Genomic DNA, 21,613 nt, shown 5'->3' with positions numbered 1-21,613 from the left:
GAGTTAATACGATATTAAATTACAGATGGATGATCGTACCTGCAACGTGTTTTTCTGTGGAGTTGAGAAACCCCAGGCGAGATGACTGAGATAAAAGAAAGTGCAGGTCAGAGAAAATCTTGTTACTTGGCAATTGTGCAAACCAAATGAAACAAGACAAGACCTTATTAAACATACTGCACTTTACTTGCCATTCATATTTTTTTTAAAGCCTTTGGATCTAAAGTGAGTTAGTGTCCTCGTGTTTGATTGTCCTCTCCCCGTCCGCCACTCCAAGTCCATCTGTCAGACCTTGAGCGACTTTGTCATTGTCAGAATTAGGCAGGGTACCCTTAATAGGACCTTCTGCGTTTCAGAGATATGAGCTGAGCAACATCATCAAACTGCGCTTAATGTTAAACACAATTTAGTTTCTTATGTAAGGTAGCCTTGTGTTTTTAAACTCATGTTTTGTTGGACTACATAGTAGAAAGTCAACGGCAAGCCATCTATTTTGCCGTTAGTAACAACAAACGGCTGGCGAAACAAAAAACGGCTCTTTTTATTCAACAAGCGCTGAGCTACGATGATCTCAAAACACACACACACACGTACACGGCCAATCTGTTTCCATGCCTGGAGGAAAATAAATAACTGCCAGTGTCTGAGCCCACCTCCCCAACAGCGCTATTGCGTTTTGGCCCTGTGGTGATGACTGCCCCAAGGTTTAATCATAGAGTGAACAGGTGCTGGCAAATCAGCAAAATGATACCTACCATCCCCCTTCAAAAAAAAAAAAAAAAAAGCACATACAATCATTTACGACAGTAGTCCCCAACCTTTTTAGCACCACCGACCGGATTACTGTCAGAAAATATTTTTACGGATCCGTGTTTGATCATGCCACGATTTTTGCAAAGCAAACTTTTAAAAAGAATTCTAGAAAATATAAAATTAAATGTATCGGTCCGTGGGTTACCAGAGTTTGAAGGAAGCCTATTTGATGCATAGACTGTGACAAAGCCATACTTTTTGAAACTCCTCAGACTTTTTTGGCTTAATTATGCTCAAAAAGTAAATCCGTCTTTGAAAGGATTTCATTTTTGATGGACAATTAACGTAGAGCATTTATTTTTGACAGCTTATTTACAAGCCAAAATTATCTAAGGTGCCCTTGACACATTTGCCTCTTATTGGCTCTTAATCACAAAATTGTCTAATGACTTACAGGAATTAAGTTTCTCAGATTAGAAGCATTTTGGATGATTGACAACAGAAAGGTGCCATTTGGAAAGAATCCATTGCGTCAATCGGCTTTCCTGCCAACGAGCTTTGTAAATCGCTCTTGCAAACAAAAATAAATCATGTAAAGGAACAAACAAACAAGAAAAATCAATATTTTTTGTGTTAAGGACCGGGACACAGAAAAGCTCAGGATGAAAATGTATTATGCATTATAGTCACCCTCAAGGTAAAAACATAGAGAAAGATATTAGTGGAAATTGTCACCCCACAGTGTCAAGTATTGGATGGATGTCAGGTGACAATGTAAATATGTAAATTTAATTGTAAAATTATATGCTGGCGTGCCGAGTGTCACAGCAGTCAATGTCTGCATCAGAATGCAGAGTGAAAAATCAAAATAATTATATGCTCTTCATGACATTGTGTTAGCCCCACCGGGAGAGCAATCTGCTGCAGTTTGAAGCATCCATACTAATTTGTCCTATCAGCAGCATTATTATCGGCTGTATTACATTAGAGAATGCTTTTCATTCATAAAGAGAAAAAGCACATTGGTTTAGCATCAGTCTTAACCTTCAAACCTTCACTTATTTTTATAGCACTTGGTCTTTCTAAAGAAAAATTGCAAATGTCCCAATTGTAGGATAAAAAACAGAATCTTCACATTTTGGCTGAATGTACAAAAGACCTATTTTATGTCAACTGTTTCCCTTGTCTTTTATTTATATATTTTATTATTTACTTTAATTTTATTTTTTTATTTTTGTAATTATTTATTCATATTATTTAAAAAATATCAACTGTTTCCCTTGTCTTTTATTTACATCTTTTTTAATTTTTTATTTCATTTTAATTTTATTTTTTTATTATTATTTATTTGTATTATTATTGATACAAAACCCATAAATGACACAAAAAAAATCCCTTCCAATGTTGACTTCTTGAGGTCAGCTTTGATTGAACTCCAACTCCACACAACCCTAAACATGAACCTTTTCATGCTATAGATTAGAAAATGGATGGTTGCATGGATATCCCTAAAAAAAAAGTGTGAAATGGCTCAAAGCAGACTTTTATATCACCAAAAACTTTTCAACTAGATGCAAAGCTCAAACAGTTCTTTGACAACTATTCATCACTTCCTCGGAGACCTTGACTGCAAAACCCCGAACGTAACAAAAACAACCAGCGCGAATGAGGCAATTATCAGACTTCTCAAGGCATTCTTTTCAATACAATAACAAAGGGGGGGAAAAAATCATTTAAAAGTAAACACCTGGTTAGCCCAAGGTGTTCCCGCATGAAGCCTTCTGGACTTCCTTCAGATGCACAACCTCAGTTTGGTTGGTGATTTTATTTATTTATTTTTGTGCCCACCGACATCACACAGTCACATCTCGGTCACAGTTGGGCTAGTTGCCATTATTGTGTGTTTGTAGCTGCTTCTGAGGTTTGATTTATATCAGTTGCTTTGTAGCCATATCCACGCTCTTTGAAGGCATCTCTCTCAGGCGGCGTTTTGTCCAGTCTGGTGGTTTGGCTGTGTAGAAATACCAATTAAATTTCTGGACAAGGGTTCATCCCAGTTCTCTGGGAGGGATTAGAATCGCAATGTCTTTAATATTTCAGCAATGCATGGAATGATTGAGCATCATTCTTTTCATCTTACTGCTACAAAAACATGAAAATACCAATTCGTGGGCTGATAAAAGGAAAGGGAAAATTAACTGTCTTCTTCCAAGAGTTATGCAGGAATCTGGAGGAGGTGATTAGTGGAATTAATCAACACACCAATTGCTTATTCTTCTGTTGCAGCGTGAACCTTAAGGAAGTGTAATTTATAGGCCTGATGCAAATGCATGTAAAAAATCAAATATTTTATGAATAATAAAGGAGATTGCAAAATCATTATACTTTGTCTATTTGAAGAAGGAAGACCTGAAACAAGCTGATGGAGAAAATAACCGATGCTTGTGCGTACGTCACATTGGCTGCTTACCAAAATATCATCGGGAAAAAAAAAAAAAGAATACAGGCGTGGATAATTATCAATGACAAATGATTAAATCAATGTTTATCATGGTGAGTTATGGCCTTGAAAAAGAGAAGCCATGCCGGGAGATGGTCCAGTTTGGCTGGAAGGTTGTTCCATCTTTGAGAACGTGCTACAGTTCTTCTCCTGATCCATCTGTCTTTGGATGTAACGCAGGCTGTTCAGATCAAGGCTCTGTGGGCTTCGTACCATCTGCCGCAGGATTGCGTGTCCTTCTCGTCGCTCGAGCTCATTCTTTGTGGGGCTGGCTGAATACCGGGTTTGGAATCATTGTTGTGAAGAAGGACCATCTGATTCCAGCCTGATGGCGTTATGCGGTCGAAGATTGCTTTAATGGACTTTTTGGGCTTTAAAAACTCATGTCTTCTTTGTGTCAATGTTTTTGAAGGTCTTTTTTTTTTTTTTTAACCTGTTCTGTTCATTCTACTCTATTTATCAATTTTTGCCTGGTGGTCTTTCAAACAACTCACAAGGAAGCCCATTTTGAAGCTTGTTTGACATTTTTGAGTCTCACAAAGGTGATGCGTTTTTCTTTTTTTTCTCCAGCGCATAGTGACAAGACACGGTCCATCACTTCAACCCAAAAGAAAAAAAAAAAAGAGTATCCGTGGAAGAAATTCAGTCACAGTTCTTTGACGTGCATAAGTCAGTGACATCATCTCCAAAATGGCTGTCAGGAACATGACAGGCTTTAAAAAAAATAATCAAACAAACATCAAACAAAGACTTAAACAACAAACGAGAGCTATTCTGGAAAAAAAGTCAATTCTTAGTCATTAAAATGAGCTCATTACTGTTTGATTAGCTGTCATATTTTGAGCACATTTAGTCAAAATAACTGTGCCGACATTCTCAATTTGATTGTTTTTCCACTGGATGTGGTTCTTTTAATCATCATAACGGCAAAAGTAATTCAATGCTAATTGTATGCCGTTCCTTGGTGCTTGTTGGAGCTTCTGGATTGATGACAGATGACAACATCTGTCAGGCAGTTTTTCCTACATTTCCCTCAAAGGGTGATTAAAGTCGTCTATTTACATAGTCTCCAGAATGCGCAGGTGTTTATTTGTCGAACGTAAACGATTATTTACAAATGCAGTCTTATTCAAGCGATGGTAATTATCATTCCTTTCTTAGAATTAATTATCATCGTCTAACGTTTCCGAATGAGGAATTGCCTTCCCCTTTTGACACTCATTAGAGCCAGCTCACTGGTCAGAATTTAATCAAGCATAACCGTCAACAAGTTCAAAAAAATAGAAATATATTGTGTTGCGGAAGCGAGTCACGGTTGCACTTGAGGTTCAGCACATCCCGGCAGGGATCACCGCAGCGAGTCACTGGCATGTTTTATTTTGCCCTTCCTGATCCGAACCTCCCATTGGGTGCCAGCGGTGGAGAACATCAATGGCAGGTTGTTGATGCACTGGCCGTGAATCAAATCCAAACGCTGTCAATGAAAGGCAACAGTGCGTACATACGTATGTAACTTAAACTATTTATGGAAGTTCATCTTTTCCCGTATGATTATGACAATCAGGGCTGTGCTTCATGTGCAACAGGTAATCACGATGTAAATTGTGGTCTAGAACTTTTACTTCCATTAAACTATGCCCGCTGCTTTGCGATTTGACCTTTGCTTCCTCGGCGGCGTGTCGGGAATCCACAGTTGAAACGACACGGAGCTGACATTCACTGACAGCAGATGAGGATGAGGTTTTGATGCCAGCATTCAAAAAGGAGCTGAAATCCTGTGAAGCTAAAGAACAGCTGACAGCCCTCGCACTTCTCTTGTGTTGGCTTGCCTTGTCATCTGATGGTTTAACCGCACAGCAGTGAACTTTTCGAGTAAATACCATTTCATACAGTCAAATGTTTGCGACACGGGCGTGCAAACACAATTGTGATTACGTGAAAACTTTGAATCAAAAGAATCTGTGGGCCGGGTTTTCTTTTTCAATGCCATTTTGTTACGGCTGCTCTTTGTGTTGTAAGCCATGATGAAATGTAATTCCATTGATTGGAAATCTTTGAGGTTTATATTGGTCAAGGACAGAGATGTGGCAAAGAATGAAAGGCAATGTTTTCTTTCTTGGTAATGCACAGAGAGTCATCATATGAGAAGGGATTTCATACTGACACTTTCATAAAATAATATCCAATCACAGAACACTCAAGATGATCGTTACTTACAAGGGAAGGCATGCTTCCTTAATATTAAAGCAATTATTCTCATTCTAATGAAGCAATTTCCCTCCGGAGTCTAATACATTATCGCGGCTGGTTTTCCTCCAAATTTAATTTGCAATGTAAGACAAACAGCTTGTGATGATGAACGGAGAAACGATTTAATGTAAATCTTTAGCGTGTAGGACAACAATATTGTTTTTGTGAAAAGAAATCAGGAGAGAAAAAAAATGGTGTTTGTGAAGGCCAAACACAAGCTCAGAGATGTAACCTCGTGGTCAAAACGCTCGTGCCCACCTTCAGAGTCCGCACGGCAAATTTATGACTTGTTGAGCAGCGTTTGTGCGATGAAGGACAAAGGGTCATTCTCCTCAAATAGAATGGATCAAATATACTCCTCCAACTCTCCGTGTGAATTTATGTTTGCTCTACTCAAATTGAAAAAAAAGCCGCCTTTTCTATGTAGGGCTTGACACTACATTTATGTTATTAAAATATTAATGAATACATTAAGATTTATTGTTGATATTATTAAGTATTTATTATTATTATTGTTATTAGTAAATTAGCGCAGATAAAAAATAAATACAATACACATTTATTTCATAAGAGCTTTCACCATAGCGAAACGCTTTACAAAAATATATGACACAAACCAATAGCTCAGAAAATATCACGTAAAACATTGGCAAGACTGGCGTATTTGTATCAGATGTGTGAACTAGTGTGCCGTTTTGCTTTTAGTCGTTAAATGATGCCGTTTCAAAGCGAGGAAAGCGCAGTCGAGGATCTTCAAAGCTGACTGCCAATCACAATCTGCGTAGCAGCATTACAAATATCTGATTGCTGTTCATTCATGATTAGAATTAAAGCCAGTTAAAGCTGTGTCTGAATGTTTAAAAGGAAAAAAAAAACCACCTCGGGGTCCAAAGGAGCCTTTTGACATTGACTTACTTAGCTCCTTAACTTTTCTTTTGAAGTTGTGCTCCTTTGGGAACTAAAGGCCAGAGGAAAAAGGGCTGCTGTGTCCGAGCCACCTCCTCACCTCTCTCTCTCTCTCTCTCTCTCTCTCTCTTGTCTCGTAACACTCAGGGGACTCCGAGAAGGTGATGACGGGTGGCCCGACTCTTACGGATGACCGGCTCAATGACCTTCGTTTTGAAAGCCGACAGTGCATTCACTCGAAAATATAGACGGCAACTTTTGAAATTTTCTCAACACGGACACAATACCTGTCACGCTTGCAGAAACGATTGGCAAACACAAATATTAAATATTGTAAAATATTTCAGTCTTTATGAAGATAATACAAATCTGTTTTTTGCTTGTTGGCAGATTTTAGCGGAAAAAAAAATCCAAAAATACGAATAAGTCAAACAATGAACATTTATCCTAAAGCCACTTTTGTTACATAAAAATAAAAAATAAAAAAAAAGGACTTCACACTGTTTTGAAGCCCCGACCTCAAAACTGAAACGAATAATCCAGCGGCCTACCGTTGTTCTTGAAGGTCTGCTGACAGTCAACACTTTTCCGAGCCGAGCAACATTAATCCCTGCTATTCTAATACCCTTCATAAATCAACACACACATTCACACTGCCTCGCCTTGCAAATGTCTTCCCATTCAGCCTTTATCTTATTAAGGTCCTAATAAGATGTGAGTGATGACAACGTTCCCGGTGATTAAAATGAGCTCCGACAGAGGCGGTGATGTTTGTAGGCAGAGTGAGGGAATCATCATCCAGGGCCCGTTTCAAGTCTGTGATTTACTCAATTGCCAATAATTTAATATGCCCAGCCAATAACGGCATTGTAATAAGCCATCCAAAACAATTTATCTGATGTTTTTTGCAAAATAATTCACCGGATCATGCATGTTTTATGAACGATCCATCACGCCGGACGAGCGGGCTGGGCAGAGAAAACGAATTTACGTCTGTAGAAGTTTGGAGGCGGAGGCGGACAACCATTGGGTGGCTTTGGTGGCTTCTACGTGTAGGAGAGCTTTTTGAAAACATCCATCATATTGACCGCATTTGTTATTCAGTCGGTGTCACTCCTCACTTTGTTATGGATTATTAAGCAAAGCGGGCCAAGTGTCTCCGGGCTTTGCTGATGTTCTCCTTGGCTTCAGGCTAAATGCCACCATCGCTATGTTGATCTTGCGAAAGACACATTTTACGCTGTAAAGATGTAAGAAATGCAACGATTATTTATTCATGAGTCATGTGATGTTGCAGTCAACGGGGTTATGAATGGCAATCTCACGTGAATTGACATTCCGAACGTGATGCGACGCAACCGATGCAAATAAGACCTATTAAAATCTTGATCCTTTCATATTGTATTTGCTCCAAAAATCAAAATATCTCCTGAACGAGTTTGCAATCAGCGTATATGTCAATGAGAACATAAATAGGTCAAATGTACAGTGCTGGAATTTATGAGACCACCTGTCATATCTTTCCTCATGCATCATAAAGCACTTTAATGCAGACTCGTTTATTTTCCGACAGACCTCCTTGTTTTATCATGTTGAACAAGAACGACGGGTTTCATGGCAATTTTTTGTAGAGAAAAATATCTGGCAGACATAGAGCTTAATATTAGATGTCGGCTTGCACGTTATATTCAGTTAGTGTAGCTAACTGACTTGCCAGAGTCGTGAGCGAGCATACTGATTGGCGAAAGAGTGAGAGAAAATCACAATTCAAGAACGTCACATAAAACCCTCGTGGCAAAATATTTTGGTGCGGCTAATCATACTAATGTGTTTGCCTGCACATGAATTAGAAGGACACCACCAGATATCACATGTGCCTTTGCACGTGCTCAAATTACGAGAGGTAAACTTTTCTCGCATAATAGAAATGCTTAAAGCACTTCAATGACTTGTGTCGTCATGTCGCTTGCTAAAACGGGGTATGAAGCGTTAATCTCCCCTAAGGGAGTCTCAGTCACTTGGTCGATTACCTTCCTGTCGCTGGGCAAGTTTCCAGTTGTGTGTGACAATGTTGTACATCGAGGTAATCCGTAATGACACACGGCGTTAATTGATTGTTGTGTGATCTCTATCCAGTGCTTTCCTTGCAAAGAGGAAATGTTGTTGTTTTCTGGAGGCAAGTTAACCTTCTCTTGCTGAATTGATTAAGTGGGGACAAGCCGGGAAAAAAAAAAAAAAATGGGTTAGTCCACACTGGCTTTGGAATGGATGAGCAGAAAGTTGAAAATGATATGCCGTGACATTTTGTCATGCGCAAGTATACCTCATTGAATAAAGAGAAGTTGGAGGGAGGAAGTTCCAGGAGATGTACAGAACAATCACTCATGTAATATATTCAAAACAAGATCTAAATATCTAATATATGTATGTTAATATATCAAAAAAATATCTCAATATTTAATATAATATCTAAAAATAAATAAATAATTTAATTAATATAATATCCAAAAATATCTAAATATAACATTTATTATAATATCAAAAAATATATCTAAAAAATGCACATAATATCTAAAAGTCAATTCAATGGCCATTGTACCTGTATCGAGGCAAAAAGCAATTTCTGCAGCGCTATCCTATCTGCACTCGAGGATAAAATCCTGCTCCAACTGGCTCCTCTTGACTCCCTGTTGTTTGCGTGTCATTTCTCAACATCATCTTTCAAATTGGGGATAACTGCAGCACTTACAGTCGGGCCCTATGGCGCTTACCCTCAGTTGTTCACTTGAAAAATGAGCCAGTTGTGTCAAGTGAGCAAAGAGAGCTTGATGGAGAAATCATGCATAATTCCTCACGCTTCCCTCACCACCGATTGCTACCTTGGGTGGACACGTGTCTGTTTCTCAAAGTCGCAGTGATCAAAGGTGTGTTGGTGAAGGGATTTCCAATTAAAATCAGAAGAAAGACGTAACGGTGCATTTGGACGAAAGACGTAACGGTGCATTTGGACGAAAGACTTTCTTTCATCAGTCAATTTTTCACCCAGCACAAAAGGAGACCACGCTATTTTATTCTCCAGTTCTGCAACCCCCACAAGGTAGAAGTGACCTTTGAATGCGATCATCTTTGAAGCTATTTTATCCAACTAGCATTTCTCTCAATCTTCGCATCAAGCTATCGATTTGAGTGAGTGTGTTTGAGGAGTGGCAGTGGGAAGTCAAGTGATGCTACATTCAAGTCTTGCTAGCAGCTTCAAGACTACTTCCCTGGCCTGTTAACGGGCCATTAACCTCAAACAACCCTTTAACCTTGCCAATGGTCGACTCAGATACAGTGCAATGACAGTTGTAAAAAGACGCAGATACAACGCCCATCTGTGTTTTATTGTGGCCGTTTCATCGCCAAAGGTCCTGCTGGCTAATAAAAGGAAACGCCATTTCCGGCTAAGCTACATAGCCAAATGCTATTTTGATTAGCCTCAATGGCAAACACGTTTTCTTCTTCGACCGCGCTTCCGATTTAGCACCAGCCTGGGTGATATGCGTGCACATTACGTTGTAAATTGCAAAGGGGCCTCGCAACGATTTCGTATAAGAACACCCCCTAGCGTGCACACGCGAGTTGGCTAACTCTCCCCATCGGGCACATTTAAGAGTAAACCTTTCAACAGAGCTACTGTATCATTGCACAATATTCATTGTGAAATCCGCGGCCCCGCCCTTTAACGACATATCGACCTTATCTGTGCAATTTAACGCGGCCTCGCTTCCCTGCAGGATAACCAATACGTCCTCATCTTACTCACAGATGCACAATATCGAAAGAAAGCGCAAACACGTATGCACACACACCGTGGGAGGGAGGAGGGGCCCGGGGCCCGGGGGGGGGGGGTCACACTCGAATACGTGACTAATAGACTGTCGACATAGATAAATGACTTTTTAAGTCACATAAAATTGGTCTGTATTGAACAGTGGTTTCCGCTTTCCGCCCTATCTGGCCACCCTTTTTCTTTTTCTTGTCCTCTGCCCGTTGCACTCATTTTCTCCCTCCTCGCAGCTAATCACATCCGCATCAGCTTGCCCGTGTCATTTTATCACTCCCGCTCAAGCGAGTCCCTTCTCGTTTCCTCCTCCTCGCTCGGCTGCACTCCTCCCTGCGTTGCCGTGGCTGTTTCCTAAGCAACAAGTGGTTGAGGGTTGAGAGGCCTCCGTTTTCATATTGTGTTTGAAGGAGGAGACAGGAAAAGACCTGGGACCGCACAAAAGAAGAATTATGCAAATGAATCCATCCAGTGATAATGGATTACAGCCAGCTCTCTGGCAACTGACAGGAAGTCTTTAGAATGAGCTTGGAGAGCATTTTTAAATGCTTCTTGTCTTGTAAATCACATTCTTCAACCGCGCTAGATTTCAGACTTTTGCCTCTCTGCTGTCTGCCTGATTGATTGACTGACCTGAAATTCAAGTGCACTCGCGGGACGACACAATTGCCAACTTTATGTCTATGCCGCACAAAGGATCAATACAAATCTGCACATTTATGTTCAAAACAATCCTCGCAGATTTCAAATGTCTTTTTTCGTTTTGCATGGCCAATGTCACAAATGGAACATTATCAGAACACTTATTGGACAAGATGCTCAGCTGAGACTGATGAAGATGTGTTTGTAGGTATTTGCTCAGGAACCATGCTGGAAATAATGATCAATTTGACCAGCTAATGGTGCAGCCTGACAGGGTAAGCGATCATCACGTTGCGCGAGGGGGTGATCAATTTGCTAATCGTTGAGGCAAATTGTTTTTCAGCACAGTCCAACAATCATTTGTGACCAACTCGTGACTAAGGGAAGGACGACTGGCTTTCTTGCGGGTGTCCCAAAACTTTTGTCTATATTGTCACTATTGTGTGACACGCAAAGCGGCCTCGCGGTGACCTTTGTTTCCACTCCGTGGCTATGTCGCAACATGATCTTGATGCGTGTACGCGTCAGTCAAGGTGTGTGGATTAGCTTGTTGCACTGCTGCTTTCAGTGATCCGTGTCTGTTTAGCTAACTTGTCAGGAGCTTCACAGCATCTTGACAGCAGGCAAGCTCTGCTGTGATGATGCAGCGCATGCTGCGTGCCTTCGGCTGTAAATATTCACAAAATTAAACAGCAGACGCAATGTTTACCTCTCCTGATAGGAAATTCTGCAAAAGGAGACTGCTCAGTGAGTGAGGGAGGGAGGGAGGGCGGGAGGGGGCTACTGGGGAGAAAAGTGGAGGGAGGGGCAGACAGAGGGACGCTATAGGTGGAGATGGGAGAGTCGTGCAGATTTCATAACGGCCTCGTAACAACCTCTGAAGGGTCTCGAGATGGCACGATTCTATCTCAGCAAGAGCTTCTATCATCTTTTGCCTTAGAAATCAAGCCCCCGTCAAGCCCTTCAACCCTTGCGCCCACTGATATTGCCAATAAGAGTAGGCGGGGGGGAGGTGGGGGGGAGTACACTCTGCTGGTTAGCGTGAACGTGCGCACACGTGTTGGTGAAAAGGTCCCCGAGTGGACACTGATCCTCACAACACCATCAGGAAAGAAATAGTTGACGTCCACCTGGTCTACGGCTAGAAACGAGGATAAAGACAGATTTGGCGGACACATGGAGGGGAATACAAAGAGGTTGGCACATGGAAAGAAACCTTTACACTGCTTCCCGTTGTCACTGCCATGACTTCTTGGACAGCTCTGCTTGTCTTGCTGTGTTATGAAGAGGATAGAGAAGGTCTTTCATGCATCGTGAATATAACACCCGCTGAATAGAAAGCTCGCACGTAGCAGGGAGGAAGAAATTTTGAACACCCCACAGAGACAAACGTCATTCGTTTTATAAAAGCTTTGAGTGGAAAAACAGCAGTTTTTCCGGAAGCGTTTTTTGTTCGGAATAAAGAACAAAACATGGCGGGTACCGACCACTTCGGTGAGCTAGCGGTAAAAATAAGCTGTCGTTTTTCCTTTTATGCGATCGTGCTATTATTACACAGTGGTAGAAATTACACCGATAAAAACACAATCTCTGTCTCACCAAGTTAGGCTTGGAGTTTAATTTTCAGCTTCTCCAAACGTTTGAATGCTCGCGTCCGATTGTTTACTGTTATTTTTGTGTTGTCGTTGAAAAGTGATTGACGATACCGCACCATAGGAAATTCTCAGTGGGTTCTCGGTTTTGAGCTGAGATACCGTATTTTCCGGACTATAAGGCGCACCTTCAATGAATGGCCCATTTTAAAACATTGTCCTTATATAATCCAAATCAAATCATTCTCCAGTTTATCTTTTTTATTTCAACTTCAGACGCAACAAATAACTTTATAATCACAAAATAATGATCCATAGTCTTTTTGATTCATGATTCATAGTCTTCAGCGGGCCACTTATGATTGATTTCATGACACAATGCTTCGGGCCAGTTTAAATTTAGGAATTTGGTCCATATATAAGGCGCACCGCACTATAAGGCGCACTGTCGGCTTTTGAGAAAATTTTAGGTTTTTAGGTGCGCCTTATAGTCCGGAAAATACGGTACATCGAAACAAAAACGGTCACAGAATGGAAAAGAAGTTGGAAAGCCTTGGGATTTTTCAAGGATTAAACAAGGATTTTGCTGCTCAGCTCCTTGTTAGTGCACGGAAAGTTGTGCAAATATTATTCAGGTACATATTGAACAGCTCCATTCAAAACATTCCAACAAATTAATTGCATGTGTAAAGGTTACACAAAATGTTATGTCCCAAAGCTCAAGTCGCTTTACTTTTCGTGAGTAGAGTCCAAATCCAGCTGGTAAAAAACAACAAGTCCGACATAAACACACACCTAAAGGAAATTACTCGGAAAGTAACATGATAATCATTGTGAAACATTTTTATTTAAGCATATAAGTTAGGCGAGTGAATCAATGCCCTGACAATTAAATCTGCGCCGCTTGCTGCATCTGGTCGGGCTTCTCTAATGAAGGATCAATACAAGTGATTTTTTTTTTCTTATAAATGATCACAACAGAGAATTTCTATACCGCATATTCTCTCCTGGCATCTCAGTACACTTTTTGTTCGATGTGTTTTGACTTAGCACGTTTTGTCACATCGCCTTCGATCGCTGCTGTTGAATATGTTGAATTCAATCACGGTCTGCTCTGTGTCCACATTTCATCTGTACACAACCTTGACGGAACATGAGGCACCAAATTAGAACGTGACGGGCACCAGGAATAATTTGGCCTTGCCCTCACTGTCCATCACACGGTGGTGGCAAGTTTGAGAATTTCCAAACCGGCCGCGTCACGGCCCTGTCGTTGAATATTCCCGGGCTGAAATTTGCTCGTCACAGATCCCTTGATGGATGGTGAGAAAATTTGGCAAGGCTTGATTACAGAGAAATAATGGCTAAAATGGAGTGCACTATATTTCAGGCCAATGCGGCTAGCTGGATTATAATGTCAATCTAAAATCAGGCATACTGTCCGTAGAGAAATGTCTCTCCTGCTGAATAAAAGCAAGACTGAGGAGATGGAAACAGAATGATGTGAATAGGGAGATGCGTGATGAAAAATAATCACGGCCCGGATGTTTGTGCTGATGAATACAAGATCAGCATTTGTTCCATTTCCAAGACCTCTGCCCCTGAAGGACACTTTTGGTAGACATCTCATTGTATTTTTCTTCCCTGAAGATTTGCAGCGTACGGAGGTATCAAACAAAAAGTGGATTTTGCGAGTGTGAAGGACTTTTCATCTTGCTATCTCGAGTGGGATTTTTAAAGCAATGTCTATAGATCCCCGGGGTCATAGCATTCCGAAAAGCCATTTTTTGCGACCATCATCCCCGCGGTAACCATCAGAGACAATCATGGAATGTGAATCAACTTTTTGCAAGGATCCAGAACCCTGCACCTCAAGGTGAACTCCTCGCCGCCGCTGTGCTGGGGAGAATGTCAAAGCTTAACGCGTCATTCCTGGATTTGCCGCTGCTTCCTTTTGCAATCTGTGGCCATTCCTCACTCTCTGCCTTTTCCCTTTGACGATGCACAAATCAATAGATCACGCCAACAAGAGGTCTCGAGGCCAATTAGGCCGCCGCGCAAGTCGGGCCGGTTTCCGAGCCGGTGTCACGTTTCGTGTCAATAGTCGAGCTTGTCCTCCCTTGGGAACAAGGGAAGGGAATAAAGGAGGAAAGATGTTATTGGTCCTTGTACATGTACGTTTGGATGTGTGTACTTTCGTCCTCCGAGCGGCGGTAATTGCTTGCGCGGAAAATGCTAATCAGCTCATCTGGCGGGATCGCTCACGTCTTAAGAGCTGGACCACACCCCACTTTGAGTGAATGCCACCTACAATGTCAGGCTTGCTCTTACATATCAAAGAGAGCAGTGAGATGAGGGGAGACTTTATCAAAAGTCATTGTGCTGTTTTCATGCTTGATACATTAGCGCCCTCCCTTGGTGGCTCAGAGCATTGCATTGGAAACGTTAGCTGAGTCCCTCATGTTGTGTATCTCTAAAATTACGCAATAAATATTAATTTCTTTATTCAGGTGTTCCTAACATTTTGGTTACCACCAAATCTGATGGTGTAAATAATTTTTTGAAGGGGATCTCATAAGATTAGATATAGGTGTGGCTTAGGTTGTGGCCATTCTGACTGTAGTCATCATAACCTCTTTATCCTTAAATGCACATTTTCAGTGAAGTGAACACACACACACACACACTCGTGCGCGTGCACAAGTTCACTCTGTATGATAATCATGTTAATTTAAGCACTTCTGTAATCAGTACTGGTTGTTAGGCCACGATGAGTCACCCTGAAGCCAGTTACTTTAAACATTAATCAGACATTACACTAATCAAGCTTCTTTTTAGCAGCTACACTCCACTAAAAATGGAAATGAAAATGTTCAAACAGGAATAGAACAAGACAAGTGCAGTGTAAATGCGTTCACTACACACAATGCTAACAAACATTTAGCATTAGCATGTCCAGAAGTTTAGTTTGTAAGATATTATGTGACAGCAGATGGTAGAAGAACGCTAATGGGGGAAAAAACGAAAAAACAGTCATGATGCCAAGGGAAATTATGCATCCAGCTTGTTTTTAAAAGCTTGACTAACCAGTTCTGTCATGACAAATCACGCTGTAGGCTGATTACCGATTCGGTTTTGGCATCCGAACTGCTTTGCATGTTCAGGCCACACCGAAGAATCCAGCCTTTCTTAACCCAGGGGGGCTACATTGAAGGAATTCACATCATGAATCACTCAAGCCACAGGAAATCATTCACTTGTTCTGGTTTTCTCCAAGAAGGTTGGAGGCTTAATGCCACAAGCCATGTTTCTACTTTTCATCTGTATCCAGAAAGACCTGTTTTCACCCCAGTCTTTAAACGGACATGCTGTGACTGCTCGAATCCTAATTTATCAGTGACCTTACTTCCGAGAAAGTGTCGGGCCAGCAGACTAATACAACTTCCTGATCAGGTGGAGTTTTTTTTTTTTCACAGACATAAACGCTATCATATCAAGTTTTTTTTTAAGACTCCGAAGTCCGGCCAGATCACACGGTTGCAAACCAGAATATATCACTGCATGATTTGTGGAACAGCAGGAACTTTTCAAGGTAAGACTGTTTAATCTTGGACATGTCTGCACAGAAATAATCCAACTTTCTGAAAGCAGTTCAAGAAACTTAACAAGTGCAGGGGTTTAAAATCTTTCTGGTGTCGCTTATTTCATTCTGTGCATGTTTTGGTGAGTGACAAAGAGGGAGTGGTTTCTGCAAGCTGAATAACTTATTGACCAAGGGAAGCAGTTCCGTGTAGATAAAACCAAGGAACAGTTCATGAATGCTGCACTATCATTAAAGACAGCTAGAAGAATCTGTGAAGAGATTTGTTTCCGAGTCAATGAAGCCAGCACGAACGAAACGTCTTGTTCTCTTTCCATAAAAATCCCATCCTTCATACAAACAATGATTTTCCAAGTGTAAATGCTGTCTCCACAATATGATGATGCAAAAGTAAGCAAGGCTGTCTGGATTGACAAATGATTTTCAATTCGGACTAATCTTACTTGCATGCTCATCATGAGAAGGTACGTGCAATAGGCTCACGTTTGGAAACAAAGGAATGAGACACACACACACACACACACGACAGGCTCAAACACGTATCTTGATTATTTGTTGTGAAACTGACTCTGCTTCTATTTTATAGGTCAAATGAAACTTTTCTACACCTATCTGTAATCATGTCTCCTCCCACCATAGGTAAGATATAACCGATCCCATTTCTTCCGCTTAATCATAAAGATGAGAGACAACTGTGGTTATTGGGATTGAGCCTTAATGATTCCGTTGCACTTTGGACTTTGTTAAAATAACTGCCGCACTTCCGTCAGATGCGTTCTGAATCTGAAAAATCGTAAAAGCATACATTCGGAATGATGCATTATCCAAGCATGTCAGAAACAAATTGCTTTTTTTATTTGAAAGCATACAAGTATTTTTTCAAAATGAGAGCAATTGTTATCTTTCAGGGCGCTTGTGACGTCAACGGTCAAGTAAATATGTACATACCCAAAACAATTTTGCTATTATTTTCTAAAATGTGTTTCCAGATGACATTTTTGCATACGCCCTTTCCAAGACCTTAACCAAAGTTTCATCGCCGGCAACTGTCGGACTTTATTCTTCTTGTCAGAGTCGAATTGGAAGAATTCTTGGAAAAATGGAAGGTATGTATACGCTCACTCGTTATGGTCTTCTGGAATCCTGCTGATTCCTATGTGGTGTTTCCGATAAATAATAGTATAGTACTATATTTAGACTTTATTCAGTTGAATAATATTATTGTTATCCGTGTAAGCCCATTTGCAAATTGTGCCGGACCACACAACAGCAAACTTTGATGACAGCATGTTGTTGTGGATGTTTATCTTATCACCAAGAAGTTCCTGCCCGCTGTGTCTGTAGGAGGCCATTTACGCACAGGCACACACCAACACAAGCTTTGTCATGGCAGATAATTTATCCTTAGTTCACTTGGAAAATGCTTGCTTTTTTTTTTTTTTTATAGACCAGCTCAGATTAAAATCTAGAAATGAACTTTAATAACATAGCTGAAGCTATTTCGTTATGATTTATGATAGTTTAAAATACGTATTTAAAAAAATCAAGTTAAAACGATTGGTAACATGATCTTCATGCAGGTTTTTTTCCAAACAAGTTTTTCATTTAATTCCATTTTTCTTCTCAGGGTAACAGATGAGAAAGGCTTATTTTGCATGATCCCCGCAGAGACGCCAATTAATTACAGAACAAGAACAACAAACAATCGACTTCTGGCTAGGTCTCCATCAAATAATAATTGGCTTCAACAAATAGATTGATGAATGTATGGATGTGCAGACAGATATTCTCTATTCATGAGAAAGGATTACCGACAGCAGCAAATGAGTGCAGTAGGCCTAATGATCTTTTGAATAATGTATCCAATTTTGCAAGATTTCCCTAGTCTCAGTAGGTAGGAACAAACTTTATATCACCATGGCAACCTCAAATTCAGTTGAACCATCCAAATCGATTACCATCAAATCATAAATCCACATGGTGATGATTTATATTTCTTGGTATTTTCTAATTTGAATGTGATGCCTGCAAAATGCCCCGCCCCCTCAGAAAAGTGTGGAACCTTCCACAGGTGACCACGTTAATTGCAAACAGTTGCGTGTCGTCATAATTGGGTATATAAGGAACATCCCTCCACAAGGTTCAGATGTCCTCAAGCAAGGACAGGGAGAGGGTCACCATTTTCAAAAGTTGGAGCTTTTGTTTGTTCCTTCCACAAGCTTACATGCAGAACCTGTTTGACTTTTTGACATGATAGAAATTGCAAGTGCTGGTCATAGTCTGTGAATGGGCCACATGTGGCTAGCATGTCATACTTTAGATGGAACTGGGGAACATGCAGAAGTAGTGTCAGCTTCTCTGGGCCTTACTGAAGTAAAGTGAAAAAATATGCTGTGTTCTTACGAGTCCAAATTGCAAATTATAAAATATTGAATTTGATATATTTTAGTGAGATAATGACAAGCCGCATTAAAACAAGTGCGACTACTAGATCCACATTAAGCAACAAAGTGACATTTGTGTTGGAGAAATTTTCCAGACCATCTGATTCTACTCCATTTATTTTGCTCCCACCGTTTTTGTCTCTCCAGTGTACATGTCGCGAGAAGCTTTGAAGATCGAAGAAAAGGAAAAGGAATTACGGCCTCGCACTATTCAACCTTCACTTTCCGGCCTGTTAGCGCTAGTTTGGCGGCTCCTATTCTACAAGCCCATTTGGACCAAAGAGAATCAGAACCATCATAATGTCCGTTTCATTTTTGTAAACTTCAGCGCCTGGCACTTTGCAGGCAGTGACCTGCTCTGGGCCGGTCTTGCCCTCCGACTCTTTCAAGCAATGGAAATCAATTTTGGGAAATTACAGCTAGTATTATATCGGGTGGCCCAATATGATGTCAAGGATGAAATCAAAAAGAAGGTTTGTGACTTCTTTTTTTCCAGTTTAGCAGCTAAAGATTCCAAAAGTTGCACATAATACAACACAAACACGTTAGCGGGTGGGGTAGCATGCTAGCTCGCGCCCAAACTTGACCAAACTCCACTGAATCATCCATTAATCACTTTCCGTGTTTGTTTCATCATCAGATAGTGGTGGCTGGTTCCAATCACTGGAGATCCAAGAAAGTTTGTTGCTGCCCTCTGTGGTTTCTCCTCCTTCTCACCCTGTTGGTGCCATTAATCATCCTAATATTATTTTTGACTTTTGACCTTCCCAAACATATGGGCAAACTTGCTGCGAAAGTAAACGGAACAACCACGAGCCACGTTAGTGTGCTAGGCCTGGTCATTGCTTCGTTTGGAGTTCCAGCTGTGAACGCGCTGAGGTTTGCTTTCCCGATTATCAAGAACCTTATTTTCGACCAGGAACGCAATCTCAAGAGAGGCATGGACAACGAGCAGGTCAGCAGCAAGCTGGGCTTCATGGACCAAGTCAGGAAAGAGATGTGTCTCCTTTCTCGTTTTGTCGAGTTCATGGAGGTGTTTGAGAGGAGAAGGATCAGAGTGGTTCTAAAGATCGTCAATTTAGACCGCTGCTCCCCGCCAAAAATTGTTGCCGTTTTAGATGCTATCAACATTCTGCTCTCAGACGAAGACAGTCCGTTCATTTCAATTCTGGCGGTCGACCCGGACATTATCGTACAGAAGGTCAACTATGCAGATGGTTGCTTTTGTAAAGATGACCGGGCTTATGCGCTGTTGCGGCGAATTGTTACTCTGGCCTTCACCGTGCCACCCCTTTGTGACGATTCAAAGCTCACTTTATTTCACAGCCTGGCCGACGGTTCAAAAACCTTCAAGGACGGAAACACAATTGAAGATAAACATCAAACTGGATGCTTTGAAAAAAACTCAAATTCATCTTCAGTGGTTATATTGGAAACAAACGAGGCAATGCCCTTGGTAGATAAAACTGTTCAACCAGATATAACCGAGGAAGAAGTCGAAGGGTGGGTTAAGAGAATCCTTAAAAGCAAAGAGAAGAAGTTAAATGAGTACATCTTAGATGATTCCATGTCCATGCGGCGAGTGATCAACTCAATTCGAGTGACTGTGATCATCATGAAGGCCTCAAAGACAGAGCTCCCTCAACCTGATCTCATAGCCGCCTGGGTGGTCCTAGCTAATCAGTGGCCCTGCCGACTCAGCTGGATCATCCAGTGTGTGGAAGATGCCCAACAGAGAGACGATATCGATCAGAATAAGGCTCTCGAGGCCGACGATTCCAAAAGCTTGTGGAACGTTTTCACCGAGTCCAGAGCCGAGCTTTACGTGATGCGTTCTCAGATTGAAGAGCTACTTGACCAGGATGGAGACCCAGAGATGTTTGAGAGATTCCTCAAGTTAGACTTCGACTTCACAATTAAGGATCTGAAGGCACTCAACCGGGTCACGGTTAACCTAGATCCGTCGATTAAGAGTGAGTTGGCTATGATCCGAGGAACATCCAGGTTGAAAGATTCCGGTTGGATCAGGACCTCAGCGCCTTTGCCAATCACATCTCTAATCAATATGGACTCGGAGGGTATTTGTAAAGAGGTAAGAAGTGGCAACCCAGGACAACATTTGGAGCATCCGACTCCAATCTGTACCAAAGTATTCTGTGTCATTTGGCTGATACAGCAATTAAATGAAAAATGTAGGCTGTTTAGTGACATGATTTGAATGATTTACGTTTCTGACACACTTTTTATCCTCTCTAATGCACCATCATGTGTGTTTTTCTTCCTAGCTGGAAAAGATGGAATATCCACAAAAGTATGCTGCAATCATAAAAAGCAATCACATCACTGGCTCGTCTCTGGTATTTGGTGAACCGGATGATATTAAAAAACTCTTAGGCATGACCTTTGGAGAATGGACTACCTTCCGACTTCACTTCCTGGGTTTTCCACTGCACCTTCAACCGCAAAACAAAAATGTGCAGCACTCTCGAAGTCACCTGTCGAGATTTCACCTGCATGACTCTCATCATTCCTCATCAAATCCCCATTTGGCTACTAGCTAAGAATCCAAGATGGATATCCCAGAAATAGGAAAAATAGGAATTCGATCACACAATTCCAAGTCTTATTGATATGCAGCAATTTGGTTTTGGCACCTTATTTCTAAGACTCAATGCTATACTTGGAGCCAAACATCTCGTTGTTGCTATCGCTCAATATTTGTGAGCTGGATTGATGTGTCGATCGGTTTTGGTTTTTCAGTGTCTCACCAATGAGGCCCAATTTTTTTTTTTATACAAACTGTGACAGGTAGTGGGCTTTATAGACTGAAGACCACGTTGTGTATTTGTACAGGCTGAAGGCAAAAGCAAATACTCATGTGTGAGGCAGTGAAATGTAAATGAAGTGTATACAGCATATTTCAAAATTAAACAGTCTATAAATCGATGCTGCACAAAAAGCGGCCCGTAATAAATGATGCTGACACGAGCAGAGTTTTGTCACATTTCTCATTCCCAAACAATTTTGCTCACCAACCGTACAAGCGGTATGCTGAATCATGAATATTCCAAGATTTAAGAGTGTTAGTGATACAAGACTGGC

General features: G+C 41.0%; 1 protein-coding gene across 2 annotated transcripts; it reads left to right on the top strand.

Annotated features, from left to right (window-relative positions):
- Positions 1-15,668: 15,668 nt before the first annotated feature.
- On the top strand, positions 15,669-21,502 carry nkpd1 (NTPase, KAP family P-loop domain containing 1). Of its 2 annotated transcripts, XM_088370241.1 has the most exons (6): positions 15,669-16,058; positions 16,654-16,706; positions 17,057-17,173; positions 18,659-18,984; positions 19,152-20,603; positions 20,797-21,502. In XM_088370241.1, exons 2-6 carry the CDS (start codon positions 16,688-16,690, stop codon positions 21,070-21,072), a joined length of 2,190 nt encoding a protein of 729 aa, XP_088226367.1. In that variant the 5' UTR covers positions 15,669-16,058; positions 16,654-16,687; the 3' UTR covers positions 21,073-21,502. The 2 variants fall into 2 exon arrangements, with proteins under 2 accessions (XP_088226367.1, XP_088226368.1); XM_088370242.1 differs by lacking the exons at positions 15,669-16,058; positions 16,654-16,706; positions 17,057-17,173 and adding an exon at positions 18,207-18,440.
- Positions 21,503-21,613: the final 111 nt, after the last annotated feature.

This window comes from Syngnathus floridae, chromosome 3 (genome assembly GCF_059516105.1).
Source record: "Syngnathus floridae isolate MCC-2025c chromosome 3, RoL_Sflo_1.0, whole genome shotgun sequence".
NCBI classification, from domain to species: domain Eukaryota; kingdom Metazoa; phylum Chordata; class Actinopteri; order Syngnathiformes; family Syngnathidae; genus Syngnathus; species Syngnathus floridae.
This window is presented reverse-complemented; position numbering and strand designations above follow the sequence as displayed.